This window comes from Urocampus carinirostris, chromosome 7 (genome assembly GCF_059441175.1).
Source record: "Urocampus carinirostris isolate Australia breed hairy pipefish chromosome 7, RoL_Ucar_1.0, whole genome shotgun sequence".
Classification (NCBI taxonomy): domain Eukaryota; kingdom Metazoa; phylum Chordata; class Actinopteri; order Syngnathiformes; family Syngnathidae; genus Urocampus; species Urocampus carinirostris.
Genome location: NC_142355.1, coordinates 17633621 through 17654102, shown reverse-complemented (window position 1 = coordinate 17654102; position 20482 = coordinate 17633621). Strand labels below are relative to the sequence as shown.

At 39.7% G+C, this 20482-nt stretch overlaps 1 protein-coding gene across 1 annotated transcript in view; it reads left to right on the top strand.

Moving 5' to 3' along the window:
- LOC148362505 (cGMP-inhibited 3',5'-cyclic phosphodiesterase 3A-like) overlaps window positions 1–20482 on the top strand; it is a 146369-nt gene that overhangs the window by 119334 nt on the left and 6553 nt on the right. The window contains exons 5-13 of the mRNA XM_088339937.1: window positions 7999–8072; window positions 10735–10886; window positions 11000–11137; window positions 11935–12046; window positions 12204–12317; window positions 15493–15692; window positions 16328–16531; window positions 16620–16781; window positions 16856–17108. Coding sequence (XP_088196063.1) covers window positions 7999–8072; window positions 10735–10886; window positions 11000–11137; window positions 11935–12046; window positions 12204–12317; window positions 15493–15692; window positions 16328–16531; window positions 16620–16781; window positions 16856–17108 — 1409 coding nt within the window. The remainder of the gene's footprint in view (window positions 1–7998; window positions 8073–10734; window positions 10887–10999; window positions 11138–11934; window positions 12047–12203; window positions 12318–15492; window positions 15693–16327; window positions 16532–16619; window positions 16782–16855; window positions 17109–20482) is intronic.

Sequence of the window (20482 nt, the reverse complement as noted above, 5' to 3'; positions counted from 1 at the left end):
AAAAAAGAAATGCGTTTCACACGAATAAAAGCAGTGAACAGAATACTTTACCATCTGATCAGCCGCTGTGCCGTTATCTTCTCCACCTCATCTGGCTGAAAGAGGTAGATGAAGCAGGAGTCATGTCTACAGTGTTTATTGTGGCCTGGCCTTTGTCTTATTGGGCCCTTGACCACAGCTCATTTGTTTGAGTGTTTTGATTGGTTAGTCAAGAAATGTGCAGTCGAGAGTGAAGAGATGGAGTAAAGGCCATCTGAAATGCTACAAAAACATAAAATTCAACAACACAGAAGAAAATAGATTATTTTCCTTTTCTTTGTTCTTAGTGAGCAGGCACTAATTCCAGCTGATTATGATTTTCTTCAAAACACTCTTGAGTTGCGAAATTCTTAAGGGGAAAAGTGGAAAATGTTCTTGGGCATAAATCCTTTAAAACTCCAGTCCTTTAAACCTCAATACACTCAGAATGGTTAGACGTCAGTGCAGAGTAGGCAAGGCAATCTTATATAACATATTTCATTGGTGTGAGAGTACAAAAAAAAACGTGTTTCTCTGATCTTAACCTGTCACTTCAATGGAGGAGAGGAGTATACTAAAGGATTTGATGTTTATTACCATTAGTAAACTCAGATACATTTTGGAGGGCATTTTTCACAATTTCCTGTACAATCACTGACTCCCCATCAGAAATTTTGCTTTACGTTTACTGTTCAAAAGTTGTTCTTGTTGAGTATTGATGTTCCAAAACGGCTTCTCAAAGTTATTTTTCTTGCTTTCATCGAAATATATCTATTAATAATGTAACATGATGCGCAAAATATATTGATAATTAATATAAAGATGGTAAACTTTAGTAGACCCTCAAATTAGGAGGGAAGACATCAATGGATTTTGAATTTGTAAGGAGGACGGGGAGAGAGGCTTTCCGATAAGATAATTCCATCCTGTCATAAAGCCTTCCCCTGAGCCCCCTTTTTTATTGAATCGTCACACTTACAAAAACAGATCAGGCCTTTCGGGTTTAGAAATCTGAAAACGGCAACAGGATTGGCCGATAGCGACAAAAGTTAAAACAACAAAATGGCATCCTGTGAAATCTTCACATTTGTCCATTAACAAAACTAAATAAACTCATCTATTGTGAATTCATTTTTTTTTTTACTTTTCAATGACGTTGACTGTTTAACACTAAGCAACACAGAATCTGACGCGACACAACTAAATGTAAAATAAAAATATTTATTTTTCAGTGTGACAACAAATTAACTATAAACGACAAGAATTAAATAAACTACGACAATTACCATTTGATTTTTTTACGTATAGAAAAAGAGCTGATTTGGATTCACAGGATTCCAAAAGCAATATAAATTAAAATATTTACTAATCAACAAAAAAATAACTTAATAAAAACACAAACCAATTTTAACTTTTGACACATTCGACAAACTTAGAGTCAAAAACACAAAATTGATGAAAAATAAAACATAGCATTAGCTTTATAAGCTAGATTTGTAAACAAAATGACCTTTTAAATGAAATTTAAAAACATTTGAAATTAAATAAAATAATCATCCATAAAGAAATCTAACGTTGAATAAAGCTATTTTTTCACTGCTGAATGAAATCTTATTGGAATATTTGTGCAAAAAGATGTGTAAAATAGGATAAAATCATACAGGTTACACAAAGTAGGGTTGGGCAATACCGGGATTTTTGTTAGCAATCCAATCCTAGTAATGACAGTGTAGTATCCATCGATACCGATACTTTTTGCTCGGAAATCTCATGATCATTAAATAACTGTTTTTATTAGGATGAAAATAGCAACATAGTTTTAGCCACTGAAAACGTTCAGTATTTTATTGACCGACTACAACTGAAACAGCATAAAAATAGAATTATTTCTTTTAGTTCTGTAGCAGAACAAAAGTCAAGAGAGTTGAGCCAAAATAGTAGCAAAGTAGCAATGTAACAACAAGATAAATGAAAAAAGAGTCAACATGACAACTATAATAACTTTCATTGCAAAATATTTAAAAAATCAAGTCAAAGGGCAAATAGTGTAAAAAATACCAGTATGAAAAAAATACACTTTTACAATAACAATTGTTTCAGAAGAGAGTAGAACAAAGAAAGGAGTAATGTGACAAAATTACTAATACTATATAACAGTCAGGACCAGAACGGAAACAGGACCTACTCGCGTAACGTTTACCACAATTTTTATTGAAGGAACAAGGAAGGGGTGCGCCCACGATCTGGTGTTCGCTCTCGTACTCGGCTTGTGATCCGAACAAGGAAGTGGATCTTCCGTAGCGAGCGATGGCGGTGTCAGGGGCGGAAAACTGGTCGGTAGCCGGGACTGGATCCCAATACGATAGTATTGATCCGATACAAGTACTATCTCAGTCGTGATAAAATCGATATTTGGATCGATCCGTCCACAAAGTTGTCATGATTATCGATTGGAATCACCTGTGCCCGCTCGTTTGGCGCCAGCCGCTGCGGGCTATCTGATTGGCTCCCTGTCCCTATTTAAACCCAGACCTGTCACTCTCCTGTTGTCAGTCCGTCTGCGAACCTCTGTTGATACAAGGCTAGCCTTTTTTTTACCCTGACTCTCGCCTGTCCCTTATTTGCTCCCGTTTGTCTCTGGCTACAACCCGTTTTGATCCCGACTACGTTTGCTCTCCCGTCCCAGCTTACGACCCGATTCTGACCCCGACCACGTTTTTGCTCTCCTGGCCCGGCTATCGACCTGTTTTTCCGTCCCTAACACCGCCATCGCCCACTACGGAAGATCCACTTCTGTATTCGATCACAATCCGACTGCGAGAGCGACTTGCTTCCCGCGTCCAGCGAGCATCGGATCGCGGCCGCTGCCCTTCCTTTTTTTTTCAATAAAATTGTAAGAAAACGTTACGCTATTGGGTCTACCCTGTGTGCTGGTCGTGACAAAAGTATAATATGTGGCACACAGCAAATCTGACAGTGGACTGTGCAGACTCAGGATGTTCTTGTGATGAAAGCAAAGTCACCTGATGTGAGTTTGTTCTGTCTCTCAATGTCGCTCGCCGAACTTATTCTGCCGCATTAGCAGAATGGGAAGCGTGGCTGCCAATTTTTCGACTTTCATTTAAAAGTCAAGCCTTTGCGCGGAACCCCCTGACAATAATGCACTAGCTGTTCGCCCGCCAAACTATCAAACTATTTTATATTCCACACCTGCTAGAAATTACGTGCAGCGGTCCGGCCTGGCCACACAGACACAACAGGAGCTTTTGCTGGGACCTTGGAACTCCTCAGACAGCATTGTTGAACGGCAGGCAATTGGTTTGTGATTTTCAGGAAAGGTATTTTAATTTGAAACACCTCCGGGCTAATAATAGCCACAATGAGAGTTGATAGAGAAAATCCCTGATGTGTTTTACTGCAATCTACGACAAGCTCGGATATTTGAAGTGTTAATCCACGCAGCTCCAATGTTGCCTCGTTTTGAATTTGTGTGGTCATCCATTATATTTACTGATCATATTTTTTTCTGGAAACATCTTCATGGGCAGTTTTTTTGGCATCATTGAGAGGGTCGGAAACTGCAGAGACAAAATGGCTAACAATCACTTTATACCAGGAGGGTATAAAATTCCCTATGTCCAGACTGGGTCTGACAAGTTCTGATAAAACTGTAAACAGCACTTAAACCAATGTAAGGATTGAATAATAAAGGAATGAATGAATGTATCAAAAAGTCATGTATAGTAGTCATATAAAAACATAATCACACTAAATTACATGAATAATGATAAAATTGTCATGATTACCTAAGTGGAGCCACCTGGGGTAATCATCTGGCGCGCTGGAATGCGCCTTCTGATTGGGTTATGTTCGCTATTTAAGCATTCTACACCGAGACATGGGTGTCGGAGGATTAATCCTGTTGTTCTACCTGATCTCCGTTGCCGACCCGTTTCCGAATCTGCCTACGCCCTGCCCGCCTGACTCCTGATCTCTCTTCCGAACACAACGACGCCCTTCTTGTCCAGCCCCAACCAACAACACGACGATTACGCCTGTCCGCAACCATTCCCGCCAAGCCTTCACCTGCCTGTCAAGTCTCGACAATCCGTCAAACAACGGATCGAAGATTCACGTCTTGTCATTCCTTCCTTCTAATAAAAGTATTGTACGAACGCTCTGGGGTCTCCTGCTCTGTTCTGGTAATCCTCGTGACAGAATCCTCCGACCAGAATGGACCCCGCGTTCGTACATTTGCCCCCTGACCACTATCAAAGCCTGAATCAGCAGCGCAAATCCCCTTCAGAATGCGCAGTTCGGCAAGTCCTTTCCGACATGGCGAAATTGGCTGAGGCACCTCCGGCCGTATGACTGCGCAATGACTCCCATGCCTGCCTGTTCGACTCCCATGCCTGCCTGTTCGACTCCCATGCCTGCCTGTTCGACTCCCATGCCTGCCTGCTCGACTCCCATGCCTGCCTGCTCGACTCCCATGCCTGCCTGCTCGACTCCCATGCCTGCCTGCTCGACTCCCATACCTGCCTTGAGTCTGCCTGTACTGATTTTGTCCCGTCTTTCCTCTCCTGTCTTGTCTGTTCCCTTTCCGCTCCCCAGAGTCCGACTCTTCTGAATCTGACCCCCCTGAGTCTGGACTCTTCTGAATCTGACCCCCCCTGAGTCTGGACTCTTCTGAATCTGACCCCCCCTGAGTCTGGACTCTTCTGATTCTGCCTGTCCTGTCTGATTCTGCCTGTCCTGATCTGCCTGTGTTTCCCTGTGACGTGTCTTGGGTTAAATTTATTTTATTTTTATTTTTCTGGGGGACTTCTGGAGCCGTCCCTTGAGGGGGGGGTTCTGTCATGATTACCTAAGTGGAGCCACCTGGGGTAATCATCTGGCGCGCTGGAATGCGCCTTCTGATTGGGTTATGTTCGCTATTTAAGCATTCTACACCGAGACATGGGTGTCGGAAGATTAATCCTGTTGTTCTACCTGATCTCCGTTGCCGACCCGTTTCCGAATCTGCCTACGCCCTGCCCGCCTGACTCCTGATCTCTCTTCCGAACACAACGACGCCCTTCTTGTCCAGCCCCAACCAACAACACGACGATTACGCCTGTCCGCAACCATTCCCGCCAAGCCTTCACCTGCCTGTCAAGTCTCGACAATCCGTCAAACAACGGATCGAAGATTCACGTCTTGTCATTCCTTCCTTCTAATAAAAGTATTGTACGAACGCTCTGGGGTCTCCTGCTCTGTTCTGGTAATCCTCGTGACAAAAATACATTATTGCGACCGAACAAGTAAAGGAGTTATAAACAATTGAGATGATAAAAAAATGTATTGATGAAGAACTCATACAATCATGACTATATACAGTACATGCAGTGACACACACTCATATTCCAACTCAGCGTATTTATTAATTAGTTATACTCTAGTAATCAATATTAAAAAGACAGTGTGTCTTATTTAGCATCTCCTAGTGGTAAAACAAACTTAATTTATTAAAATAAATTCCAAATAGGACAATCATGACAAAAACAATATGTATTTAAATGATAAGCAAAAATACAGAAACAATCATAAACATGAATGCATTAAAAATACTCCGGGGTCAATAAATTTGCATTTATCTAACATAACATGGGCCTCACCTAGAGGGAGCTGACAATGTCTGCCATCTTGCTGCTACGGGTGTCCAAAAAATTAAAAACCTTGCAAACGACTGGCAAATTTGAGGCAAAAATTTTGGACACTTTGAGTGTTGGTAGTTTGTATTCTTTCTTGTGCTATTTAGCACACCTTTCAGTTGCACTTCAAAATAAGGCTAAATCTATATTACTTCTTGTGCTATTAAGCACGCCTTTCAGTTACACTTCACAATAGGGCAAAATCTAGTGGTCAAATAAAAAAACGGCTTTTCCAACTGACTTTAACTGGTGATGGTTGGCCAAATTGGGTTTTCCACCCAAAAAAAACTTCCACTGTTTTAAAGTATAATGTAACATCTAAAAATTAAAAACATTAAGAATTTACATATGAATAAATTAATAATAATACATTATTCCATGGGCAGCACGGCGGCGCAGTGGTTAGCGCTTGTGCGGCACAGTTCATGTCATGGGAACCTGTCGTGGGTTCAAATCCAGCTCCAGACTTCCTGTGCGGAGTTTGTATGTTCTCCCCGTGCTTGCGTGGGTTTCCTCCGGGCACTCCGGTTTCCTCCCACGTTCCAAAAACATGCATTTCAGGTGAATTGGCCGGTCCAAATTGTCCCTAGGTGTGAATGAGCGAATGAGTTGTCTGTCCCTGTGTGCCCTGCGATTGGCTGGCAACCAGTTCAGGGTGTCCCCTGCCCACTGCCCGAAGATGGCTGGGATGGGCTCCAGCCCCCCCGCGACCCTAATGAGGATAAGCGGTACGGCTAATGAGATGAGATGAGACATTATTCCATTCCGCGAGGGCTGCACTGAAAGGGACAGTGTGTATTATTCAGTGCCTCATAGTAGCTAATATTGTTGCGGCTAACCACCTATAAAGCTAGTTAGAATGTCTGAGATGTCTTCTGCTAAAGTGTAACTAGTTACTAATGATTTGATAGTCGACTCAAAAAGTAGCATTACTTTATGGGCGGACTATACAAATACTAAAGATAACAGCTAAATGCTAGAGCTAAATAGGTGCTCACTACTGAAAATAGAAAATATAAGATTATTTTTGCGGTGTGTTATTTTCCAGCCAGCTAACTGCTATTAATCTTTAGTTAGTAGTTAAAGTAAAAAGTTGAATTGAAATACAGTGGTACCTCTACTTACAAATTTTATTATATCAGTTCTGGGAATAGCTTTGTAACCTAAAATCTTTGTAGGTAGAGATGGCTTTTGAATGGAAATGTGCAAATCCGTTCTAAGGCGCGGAAAAGTATGATATATTTTTAATAAATCATAAAGGAGCATCACTGCACAAAAAAAATCATAAAACAAGAGTAACATAATGTAATAAAACAAATAATAAATGAATTAATCCAAATACTAATTTACCTTTTAACTGGCCTCTTTGTTTACAGCTCCTCAGCAGTGTTTTTTTTTTCCTCGTGTTCCTTGAAAAACTGATCCAATAATGCCTGCTTTTGTTTACTTATCTTGGCGATCGTAGATATATTATGGCTTTATTATTTTGCAAGATCTCACAAAAGCTTTCATTTTTTATCCCTTTTTAATATGTTTTGCTTTGTTTCGATGGCCAGAAAAAGTCTCTTCCTCTTCTTTTTGTCCTTGTCCACTTCTCTGCATGTCTTTCATGAGGTTTATTGTGAATGATACATAGCTATTTGTAGCAGTACCATTCACAAAGCAGAAGCAGGACACGAAGAACATGCCGGGATTCACTCATATGCACGAGGTTGCCAAGTAGAACTCTGGGATCAGTAAATGGCAGCGCGTACTGAACTGTATTTTTGACCTACTGTATTTTGAATATCCTGAAACACCTTTGTAAATAGAGGCAATTTTTTTCCCGTTCAGATCCTGTGTATCCTGAAACTTTTGTATGTAGAGTCATTTGGAAGTAGAAGTCCCTCTGTACAGTAAAGTGCAAAAGTCTGTTAACCATAAATAACACTTTCTTCATGGAGAGATATTGTACAGTGAACAAATACATTCAGCGATTGCTGCTGTATGATATAAGGATATATCAAAATCATCTCAGGGGCCATGGAAAACCTTTTTGTGAGTCACATCCTGCAATTTTGTCACAGGTGCTAATGGCATTGAAGACAATCTGCCCCAATTCTTCAGCTCAGCGTCTGACAGCAATTGCTGGTACACTTATTTTTCGACAAGCAAACACGTGTACTATGAGTGCTTGGCTTAGGTTGAATTTTAATTGGTTCCCTTAAGCATTGTGTCGACAACATTTACATATTTTGCGATGTGACCAAAAAAAATGAGTTCAACATTCCATCCTTCCTGTCTCCAGTTGCGGAAGACCATACATCAGACTGAGCCACGGGGAGGGGTCCATAGACAAGGGAGACCGGATACCACGCCCAGGTACGCTAGTTTACACACGATGGCTTGTAATTGTACTTGAGAGCTCAGCATCGTGCAACCTAAGGTTTCCTCAAAAATTCAACCCCAGAATGTATTTTGATGCAGCAAAACATAACGTAATTTCTGGACTATAAGGCGCACTTTTGAAAAATAGTCTATTGTGAAATAGCTTTTCATATGTGAGCTGCTATGATGTGCATGAAATTAGAATTAATGTAATTGCTAAAGTTGCATTAAAAAAAACCTCAGAAAATAATGGAAATATATTTTAGAGAACGTGAACTCACATTAAATCTTACTTCACCACTAAAGGGGTTCATTCATAAATGATGCAGCGGATTGGGCTGACAATATTCTCGTGACCTAGCTCAATAATATCATTAGTAATAATAAAAATCACAATAACGATAATATTAACAATAATCCTAAATCCACTGTGTAAGCATTAGAAATATATATGACATGGGATAAGGTATCAGATTTATCTCATAATCATACAAATTTTACTCATAGTACCAAACAAGTGTGATGATGGGATCCTATCTAATGCCCTTTCCTATGTCATCAACATATCAAGTGGTCTAGTGGCTTGGATCCGGCGCTTCCACTGCTGCAATCCGAGTTTGATTCAGATTGCAAACAATGTTGTGAAAATGTGGTCAGCTATATTTTTATACTGATTAACCATTGCTGTAATATTTGGTAATAATATACATCTGTAAAGCCTCATATAAAGTGTGCACGCAAACTTGTTGTTTTGCGGGTAAAACATGCGTCTTATATATGATAAAAGAAAATATTAAATGGTAAATAGTCTGCATTTACATAGCCCTTTTCAGGTCACTGAAGACCTTTCAAAGCCCTTTACAATGTGCTTCACACCTACCTATTCACACACACACTCACACACCGATAGCGGTGAGAACCATGCAAGGCGCCTACCTGCTTATCGGGGCATTAGAGATGCATTGACTCTGAGAATCAAGCCGAGAATTAAGGCAACTTTTTTCCTAAAATATATAAAATTGTATCTAAAATAAAGAAAAATGTTCAGCAATCCGCTGCCCCGTACCAGCCCGCAGCCCGAAACCCGGTACCGGCCCGCAGCCTGGTAGTTGCTGATTACTGTACTGATTTAGTGTTTATCAAAAGAGGACGCCAAATGTTCACTCACTTTCACTATTAGTTCGCGGTTCACTGATTCGACGATTAATAACTCGTATGGTATAAAACACACACACGGATTGATAAAATATAACATCATTTATTCAAATTTGTAAATAACCAAACTTTTCAACAAGATGGAAATTGGAAATAGTGATAGCTGTATTGTGGGAAGTGGAAATAACTAATGAGAAGTATTAAGCAGACCTTTTATATGGCACGTGTGAAGCCATGATCCACTGTACCAATTGGCAATTATTTGTGTTTGCGCACAAGAATCTTGTTCGGACCTGCGACGTGACTTCCTCTCAAGGCGAGTAATTGAAGCTTTCTTCATTGACAACAAAGTTTTCATCTAGACATGATAATTCACTACTTAGAAAGAAAGCATCTTTCAATTAAAAGTCACGGTGACGTAGGCTTAAATCATGAATAATCAAAGACAAATAACCAATCATTTGATTGGATGCTAATGTTTTAGTGATTTGAATCTGTCTTACTATTATAGAAATCTAGCTAGGAATGTAATTTCCCTGTCCAGATAAGTGTGCCTTATAGTCCCGAACTTTAAGTTCACGGATCCCTTAACCGCCAGGGTCGTAGGGCTACCAGTTACTGTGGTGTGTCTAGGGCAAGTACAGGCTGGCGACGCCCATCCTTCTCCAGGCTGTTTTTTTTTTGGAGGGGGGTAGGAGTTTGTTCACCCACATTGAACAGTAATGGTTTCCATGGTTACCAGTAGAAGGAGAAGCCTCCTAATCTAACTCAGATACAGTACTTTCATCATCTGGTCACCATTGTTTTTCAGTGTACAGCATCATCCCACTCTTCAGAGATGAGTTAGACCTCAGAAATAACCTGAAGCGGCATTTTTGGGAAATACTGATACTAGATCCTGAATCACTGGGGAAAAACTGTTTCCATGTTTCTTTCCTCAGAATTGAGTGATTCCATATTTATTTCCCTGCACGTGCTCTATAAAAGTCACATTTACTGACCTTTGCAATGTATTTTCTTAATTTATTTTAGTGTTTCTGAATGCCAATATGTTGCACTTTGGAATGAGCTTAAAATTGTTTCATGTTTGTGATTTGAGATTTTTCTACAGAAAAAAAATTCTGAGTGAGGGCTTGCCCAAAACTGGCGATTCTGTACTTTTTGCTAGGGGTTGTACCTACTGCTCAAATACAATTGAAGAGCTTAATTTTGAATGTATTATTTGAAAAGGTATTCAACTCATTCATTGCTAGGGACGGAAAGATATTTTTTTAACAAAAAAAAGAAAGAATAATAAATCCCTTTGCTCGGCTCCCCAGATGGCCCTAGATCCACTTATTCATTTTTCATTGGCGGCCATTTTTCCAATTTACATTCATTTGTCTTTCCATCATTTTCATACGTAATCAAAACTCAGAATTTTTAAATGTGATTAATAAGGAATAAAAATAAGAACACGAGTGTTTTTCTGTAACATAATTTTGTTCATTTCGTATAACAGCAGAGGATCAAGTGATTGCGTCATCTGACTATGACAGCACCCACGAAGCCAACCACAGTGACAGCAGTGATGTAGCACACACGGAAGAGGACACGGAGGAAGGAAAAAACTCCTCCCAGAATGTCATTCTCCACCCGCTGATACCTCCCGAGGTAAGACTGTGGCAGACATGAAGACCTCTGAAAAGGCCCCGAGGGGCCTCAGTGGACAACATGGTTTTGCTGTCATGAAATATATTCCTTTTCATCTTGTTCCACTCTGACAGGACAAACCTATACTGGCCCCCCAGCCGCTATTAATGGAGGATTTGGAGCCGATGATGAGTCAGCTTAACAATTGGAACTTTCCCATCTTCAGCCTGATGGAGAAGACTTACGGCAAATGTGGGAGGATCCTCAGTCAGGTGAGTGAGTGAGTGGTAGAAAAACTTCATAAAAAAGATTGATTTAAATAGTAATCAAACATGCATTACCCATCATATGAACACGTATTTTTGAAAATATTTTTGGGTTGAGAAGTTGGCATTTACTCACCTAGAGAGACCTGACTTTCCGACATCTTGCTGCTAAGGGTATCCAACAATCTCCAAAAGACTGGGCAAAAAGAGTAAAAAAAAGTAAAATTTTGCGTTTTGGTCACTTAGAGTCTCTGTAGTTTGTGTTCTTTCTTGTGCTTTTCAGCACTCGTTTTCAGGTGCACTATACAATACAGCAACATCCTGTGGTCAAATAATGCACAGTGTCTCCTTAGATTTGTTTTGTTTTATTATCGTGTTTGAATTTTTTTTGTAAAAATTATGTCATGCAAATCTTTATATTGTTGTAGTTTTATTGCAACCTGGTCATTCTGGAAGGGGGGATTATCTCTTGAGTGGCCCCTTCTCAAGGTTTCTTATTTTCCTCATGCTGAGTTTTTTGTTTTGTTTTTTCCTTGCCCACAGGCCGGTTTCAAATCAGAGGATGGTGTAATTGTGACCTGTGCAGTCCTTTGAGAGATTTTGTGAATCAGGGTTATACAAATAAATGTGACTTGACTTGTCTCGTTAAAGTTGTAGTCGTGGTTATGGTTGTGAAGGGCTGGTTGTTTTGATGCGTTTTTTGAGTGTAAACAAGGTCAGCCGAGATAATTCACCATATGAGGAAAAGCAGCATCAAAATTAAATCATTATATCATTATTATGCTATTTTCCCTTCCACTCAGGTTTCTTACAGGCTTTTTGAGGACACGGGTTTGTTTCAAACTTTCAAGATCCCTATCCAAGAATTCATGAACTACTTCCACGCCCTTGAGAACGGTTACAGAGACATACCATGTAAGCTTGAACAAATCTCGTCTGCTTGTTTTACATTCAGATGAAAGATTACATTGTTTGTGGAGTTCATTGGCTGGCTTTTTAGCAGGAAACAGTAGCTCAACACTGCTCTCCAGTGGAATGTGAACAAAAAATTGACAGCTTTTCTCATTTATAGATCACAACAGGGTGCACGCCACAGATGTCCTGCATGCAGTATGGTACCTCACCACTCAAGCAATTCCAGGTCTGCCTAGCTTGATTGCTGAACACAGCTCCGCTAGCGACTCAGGTGCGACCACTTTTTGTTTATTCTTCCAATGCAGAACCTAAATACTAAGCAAGGTTTGAGAACCGTTTCCACTTAAAGAGCTATGAAAGAAAACATTTACTCCCCATACATTTAAAGACAAAATTCAACAAAGCCACCAGACTTGATCTTCAGACAAAAGCTGATTCTTCAGTGCATTTATATCTCTTTGACGTTTGAGGATTTGATAAAGTATATGAAATACTAATCTATACAAGGGCCTGTGTTCGAGATCAAAAAAGCCAGCTTTAAATGTATCTCCATTCTGTCATTACTGTTGTGAGTAATGGTTTCAAATACTGATCAATGGTTCCGTTGGAGCATGGTTTCAAACCACAATTGGTGTGAGACAAGGCTGCATTTTCTTTAACATCTTCCTGGAGAGGATCATGACCGAAGACCTGGACCAAAATGACGGTACAGTCAGCATTGGGGGACATAACGTCACTGACCTCTGTTGTACTGATGATATTGCCGAACTGTCAAGAGATCTGGGCAATCATCTGGACAAAGGATCAACCCAGTATGGGATAGAAATGAGCACAAAACAAAAGTAATGATCATCAGCCCCCATGGTATCACCACAAATATTACCATCAACCACAAAGAGCATGAACCTGTCACCAAATTGAAAAATATTGGTGCTGTCATGTCAGAAGAAGGGACAGAACCAGAAATTATGGCCTTTGGTATTTCAACCCAAAGCCACACTTACTAGACTTAAACCCATGTAGAGAGTAAGCTTGGGGAGTAAAGGAATACTGTACATGTAACGGAGTTCCGTAATCACGTCACAATAAAAATAAGGATAACATTGCAGGATTGCAATTGTATTTTAATGTTTTAAAACATTAAAGTGCGGTGTGTTTTAGTTTTAATTATTTTGATTATTTTCCTCGTTCGCATTGGCTTTGTTTACCTTCGTCTGTGTCTGGTCGCTCCTCTCTTTGTCTGTCTGTCTGTCTGTCTGTCTGTCTGTCTGCCTGTCTCTCCCTCAGTGGTCTCACTTACGCAGCACACTCAGGACAGCGCCCCCCCTATTGACTCTACGTGTGAATGAGGGGAGTTGTGGGGCAGTTGCCTGACTACAAAGCATGACAGTGTAACCTAAAACGTCGCTAAACCAACAGAAAAGTGTCATGTAGCTTAAACGCAACTAACAAGACAAAATCAACAGTCAAGTATGAAAAAATGAAATAACATACAATTGAAGGATGAATGCAATTTAATGCCTGGTAGCATGTGCCCTATTCCATAGCATCTTTCCAAGTATCCATTCATTCACTTCATGCACTCATGTGTGTCTTAAATTCACATATACATAATGCACTCATTGATGAATTGTGTCTCTCATAATTTCAGGCAGAGAGAGATGACAAGAAGTCCCAGAGTGTGTTGGAAATTTAGAAACTGAACTCTTTGTGTGTTTAAAACATTATTAGTTTCTTGATGTGCTCTTAATGAGAACTAAAATAAAACTCATCCTCTATGTGAAAGAGAAAATTTCATTTTGCTCAATACACTATACTACGTGGTTGAAAGTTTTTTTTTTTGTTAGACTACAAGCAACTAACTGCTCTTGGTTTCCTCTACTTCTTTTTCACGGTTACGATGTTCACTTATATTGTACAAATGTTTTAAATGATTTTTATTTTTATTTTATTGTGTCTTTTATTAGCAAATTTGGTCTTCAAATAATCCAATTATAATCCCAAGCAATCCAGTTACATTACTTTGATATTTTATTGTTCGAATTACGTGGCTGATTACATTAGTGACTGTTTCGGATTACATTTTCAAAGTAATCCTTCCAACCCTTCAGGAGAGACGAGAACATTGCGGTGAAATCAAAGATCAGACTCATGCAAGCGCTGGTTACTATCTTCCTCTACGCTTGCCAGGCATGGCGTCTCACAGGGCATCTTGAAGATAAAAAAACGGAAAAGAAAATCCAGGCCATGGAGATGCAATGCCACATGAAACTTGTACGCATCATCTACATTGCCCAAGTGACAAATGAAACCGTGTGCAACTCCATCAGAGAGAACATTGGACCTTACGAAGAACTGCTCTCAGCTGTATGCTCACATCACAAGATCATCAGGACTGGCCAAGATTATTCTCCAGGGCACAATGCAAGGGGCAAAAACAGACGAAGACAGAAAAAGAACTGGGCCGGGAACATCACTGACTGGACTGGTGCCAACTTTGTCAAACCCAACCTCAGGCCAGGATTCGTCAGCAGTGGAGAGAACTGCCGAGAGTTGAGTCCTCAGTGATGCCCAGACAACCCAGGCGTTAAAAGATCCCTGAATTGTAAACTGTGAATGGTTTCAAAACAAGGTGTGAGCAGAGTTCTTTCATAAAAATGTCAATAAATATTGCAACTGAGAAGGAAAAGGATGTATTCACCTTAAAATATATGACGCGGTCACGGTTTTAAACTCGTAAATAGAGTTGTCATTATTTGTCCATTCAATTTTCTTTGACATCTTTGAAATCTACAAACATTTGTCCTCAAGCAAGTCATTGATCCTTCGTTATTTTTACATACCTTGAGCAAGCTGTACACCTAAAATTATATCCAAAAAAATTGAAGAAAGTGGACACTCACATGCATATTCTGATACAGGTCATTGCCTAAAAGACACAGATAAAGCCCTAGTGATTTTTTTCCCAACCAGCCATAAAGGTAGAAATGTGCTACGGCACTCTTGCTTCTAGTGGTAGAAATGCAGTGTTGCACTCCAGGGTTAAATGTCTTAAAATATCTAATGAAAAGATCCACACCTGACTCTGAGCCATACGTTCCCAACCTCTGCTATAAGGTATTGTGCTATAATTTTTGAGATCTCCGCTGTATATTTTCCCCCTATTCAATATGTGTCTTATTCGTATCTTATCCAGGCTTAGGGCACTTCTATTCAAATAGGGAAATTATTTGAAGTCTTGCACAGCATGAAATTGCAGGCAGATTAGAATTTCCTCACAACTATATTTTCATACCCTCATTTGTGTGCCTTACTAAAAGCCTTCTCTTTGATCTTCGTGCGAGTGTGTTTGTGTGTTCATAAGTGTGTTTGTGTGTGTTTATTTTTGCTAAGTGTGGCAGCCTGTTGTTCACCTCACTGCCTTTGTCTGCCTCCCCTGTGGCCAGACTCCGACAGTGGAATAACTCACAGTCATATGGGCTTCCTGGTGTCAAAGACGTACACTGTGTCTGAAGACGGTTATGGCTGCCTATCCGGCCTAATACCGGCTCTGGAGCTCATGGCTCTTTATGTGGCTGCTGCCATGCACGACTACGACCACCCTGGGCGGACCAACGCCTTCCTTGTGGCAACAAGCGCCCCACAGGTAAGAGTTTGAAACAAAAGTCAGAATAACTGAAGGGATCAAATAAAATATTTTTATTTATTTATTTATTTTTTTATTTTTTTAGACCAGATCTTGTTTTGCCCATTTCAGCTTTAATTCAGATTGTCTCAGTCACTGGTAGCAGACACAATGTTATTGTAGTTTGCTATTATTGTTGCGGTACACAAGAAAATCGTATCCAGTATTGCTCTGCCTTTTTCACGCTCATGCAGACAGTGGGATTTTAGCCATGTGATGAAAGTACATACAGAGTATAGCAAGACAATGGAAACTGATACTCTTGAATCTTTATTGGACATTATATTAAATTGTTGCAGTTTCTGTTACAGAGTAAAACCATCTGTAGAACAGATGAAGTATGCGAAAGCCTGCACTGCTGCATGTAATGACCAGCACTAAATTTACTGCAAGTGGGAAAAGAACCAAGAAAGATGCTGAAATAAACTGGTTTACATAAATTATTTTTGTTTTTATTCTACATAGTCTGTCTTGCTCGTGAGAAAGGTGTGACGTTGCGTTTTTAAGGTTTATTATTGTTAAAACAGTGGAATTGCAATCATTAGTCAAGGGTTGCAAATGGCTGCGGTTCACAAGAATGTTTTTTGTCCATGCAGGCGGTGCTATACAACGACCGTTCGGTTCTGGAGAACCACCACGCTGCCTCAGCCTGGAACCTTCTGTTGTCCCACACAGAGTACAACTTCCTCATCAACTTGGACCACAGAGAGTTCAAGCGGTTTCGTTTCCTAGTCATCGAAGCCATCCTTGCGACAGATTTAAAGAAGCACTTTGATTTTCTTGCAGAGTTCAATGCAAAGGTATATGTGATTTGATTTGGTAACGACCCAAAATAGACCATTTTAAATACCAATGTACAAGCAACACTTTTATCTATTGATTCCCAAGGTAGGGGATGATCCAAGTTCAGGCATTGATTGGTCCAATGAGAATGACCGCTTGCTGGTCTGCCAGATGTGCATAAAATTGGCTGACATCAACGGGCCACTAAAGTGTAAGGACCTACATCTACGGTGGACAGAGGGCATTGTGAATGAATTCTACGAACAGGTCAGACCACTCGTCTCGATCACTGATGCTTATTTCTGGCTGTGACCTTGTTCTGATGAAAGTCGTGCCTGCAGGGTGACGAAGAGTCCAATCTGGGTCTCCCTGTCAGCCCCTTCATGGATCGAGCCGCACCGCAGTTGGCCAAACTCCAGGAGTCGTTCATCACGCACATCGTGGGACCTTTGTGCAATTCGTACGACTCGGCTTGCCTCATGCCGGGACGGTGGGTGGAAGCCAAGACGGATGGCGAAGAGCCGGAAAGCACCGAAAATGAGGACGAGGAGGACATGGCAGAGGAAGACGCGTCTACCAGCTCAGAGTCCTCAGGTAGAGCTAAGATTCATGGCCCGAGCCCGAACCCGAACCCGAACCCGAGGCAATTTCGGGCCGGGTCGGGCCTGAAATGTCAGTCATACGGTCGGGTCGGGTCGGGTTCGGTCCTGCTTTTTTTTTTTTTTTTTTTTTTTTTTTTTTTATTAATTAATAATTATAAATATATGTTCATTAAAAATATATACTTAAACTATGTATGGATACTAGAGCAAGGAATACTTGTTATAAAATAAATAATTTGGATAAAACGGAGAAGGAGCTGTAATTGCTTTTAACGGAGCCAGAGCATGCTCTGTGCACGTGACGTGACGTGAATGCTGTCCTCTTAATAATCTTCCCCTCCGCAAATTCGCGTGATTTTGGCCTGGTATCCCCGATATGGAGTCGGACCAACAAGAAGTTAAGGATAAACTCAAGAGAGGAGAACTGACGAGGAAAACGCACTCTGGTAAGAGTTTTAATAAGCGTTTTATATAGAATACGATCGCTTTTGTCGGAAGTGTACATTGACGTTGGTGACATTTTCATCCGCGTTAAAAAACGCAATTTGCAGAATAAAATCACGCTTTATTGTTTAAATAAACGCGTTATATAGACTAGGATCTCCCAATTATTATAATTAGCTCGCTTTATTGTTTTAATAAGCGTTTTATATAGAATACGATCAGGGGGGGGGGGGGATTTGCATAGGAGTCGGAAAAGGGCACAACACGTCAACACCCCCTCAATGATAGTGCCGCGCTAAAATCTTAAGGACGTACTACTACTGCTGCTGTGGATTATGGCCCAATGATCAAGTCGTCAAAATGACGGACGCCCTTAAATGTTTTCGCTACCTCAAAAAAAAAAACCGTCAATGACAGATTGTCGCTTAATGTAACATCTGCAGTGCAGACACAGAAATATAAAAGATGTAAATGTTTATACAGTTTTATTTAACTTAGGCCTAGATGTTGTAACAAAAGGCAGAGTTTAATTTGTTATCATAAATCACCCCTCCTTATAAATAAAATATGTAATTTCGGGCCCCCTCGGGCCGGGCCAGCAAATCCAGTTAATTAGTCGGGCTCGGTCCGGGTCGGGTTTAATACCCCTCGGGCCTGCGTCGGGCTCGGGTGCTTTTTTTGGGCCCGATCTTACCTCTATCCTCAGGTAAGCCAGTTTGCTTTTGTCGTTATTCAAATGATGCATATTGTAACCAGAACACTACTATCACAATCAGAATGCGGTGATTTCTCATTTTTCAAAGGGGTTGCTCGATACAGACGCTCCCCTACTTACGGCCATTCGACTTACGTAAAACGGTAGATCCGAAATATCCGGACATTGCTGTAAACTAGATTGTGTATTGGGTGCACCTTTTCCGAGTACAGGACAGTACTGTAGTGCTTCATGTGTAAACATTTAGTACTACGTGTACTGTACTTAGCGCGCTAAGAACTTTGATGTTCTTATTGTTTAATATCTCGTGAATCTATTCAATATGGTTAGCGTAAAGTGTAAAGAAGAAACAAAAGCGGAATAAGAAAGCTTGATATGGTTGAGAAAATTGTTGGAACGCATTTTTTCATCCACTTCTTACCTCGGAGGAGTACCTCTTGAAATGCATCTTCCAAAAGTAAGTTAAACTCAACTTTAATTATCTTTATAGACCATATTATTTTATGAAATGTTTATTTTTTAGTACAAAACAATACAGGTTACTGATACAAGCCTTAAACATACAAAATATAGCACTGAAGCAACTTATTACCAAACTCAACTTGCGAACAATCGTTCGTAAGTTAGGCAGCGTCTGTAGTCAAAACCCACGAAGTAGAAACCTTCATTTATTTTTTCAAAACTATTTTATACATTGAAACCAAAATACAAACCAATTTACAGGCTAAATCATCCGTTTAACAAATAAAGGTACTTTATAAACTTTTCTCTTTTTTTACAAATAACTGTACAGTGAAATTGTGATTTAAAATATCATCTTGCTACTATACATGTAGCAGATGAAGCAACTGTCTATGGGAACCGGATTAAGACAAAAATCTCAATTTGGCCCCAGAGGTGAGTTATTCACTTAAGTTAATAAGATGACGGCCTAACCATTACATATTTGCCATTTTTGTTTGACAGGCCGTATTAAACATTGATTGGTGATTCGTTCTAAAAGTTTCAAAACTATCCGCATTACTTCATATGATATTTTCTCGCCATCAGGTAGACATCATTAGGAAACAAAAATGTGGCATAAAAATGCTTGTACTTTCCTCTAACTTGTTGAGAAGTCCAACTTTGTTGCCAATATAAAGCATCTTCCTCTGCCTTTCGGTGCTTTTGTTGGTCCAGAGCATTTTGTTGACATAATACCTTTTAGAGAAACTCAACATTAAAAAGATATTTGCACGTGTACGTAATGTTGGTTTGTCAAGCTGTTTTACGTATGTGCACAACCTAAACTGAAACGACATTAGGACACAGTTAGGCACGGGCGGAAAAAAGGCGGTGCAAATGTTTATCCAATCAGAACGCAGAACACAATTCACAATGAAAATTAGTGAAGTAGCAAAACCGCATAACATAAAATACGATACAGTTAGGGATTACAAACTACAGAGACTCAAAGTTTTAGCAGATTATATCTTGTATTGGGGTCCCCCTTAGCAACTCACAACATTATTAAAGTATTAGTTCAAATGGAACAAAACTCATGTTATATGAAATAAAGCAAAATATCTTGACCTATGAGTATTTCAAAATTTCAGGTTTACATGGTTGGGTTTTGTTTTTGTTTTTTGCTTATCATTCAAACCATTTTCTTTTTAAATACATAACAAGTTTTTTAACCTTAAGATGCGCTAAATAATACTGTCTCTTGAAATACCCCACCAGTGGAACACTTTGTAAAATCATTTACGGTTCAGGTATCTCTTAACCGCCTGGGTTGTCACTTTAGTCGCTGCCAGACCAAATAATCCCTGCACTGCCATCTAGTGTTGTTATTATCTTATTATGTATGTGTATTTTTATGTATGTATATGTATTTATTCTGAATATGCATCGCAAGCATTGCAAGGCTTCCTGATCATTGTAAAAAAATCGGGAAATGAAAACATGTAAAAAATGGAATACAGAAAAATGAGGAAGCTACATAAACCACAAAATGACGTAATAGTGTTTAAAGCGTGACAATTGTTTCACATGTTTTCTTCTTTTTTGGGATACATTTTAGTGTTTTTCAGGGATGAGTTTCATGATTAGCTTTAAAAAGAAATGTTGAGTTTATTATTTTATTTCATTGTTTATTTGTTTGTTAAATTTACATTTTGTTGTGTCATGCAGGGATTCCATTCCAGTTGACTTCGAGTTGCTTAGTA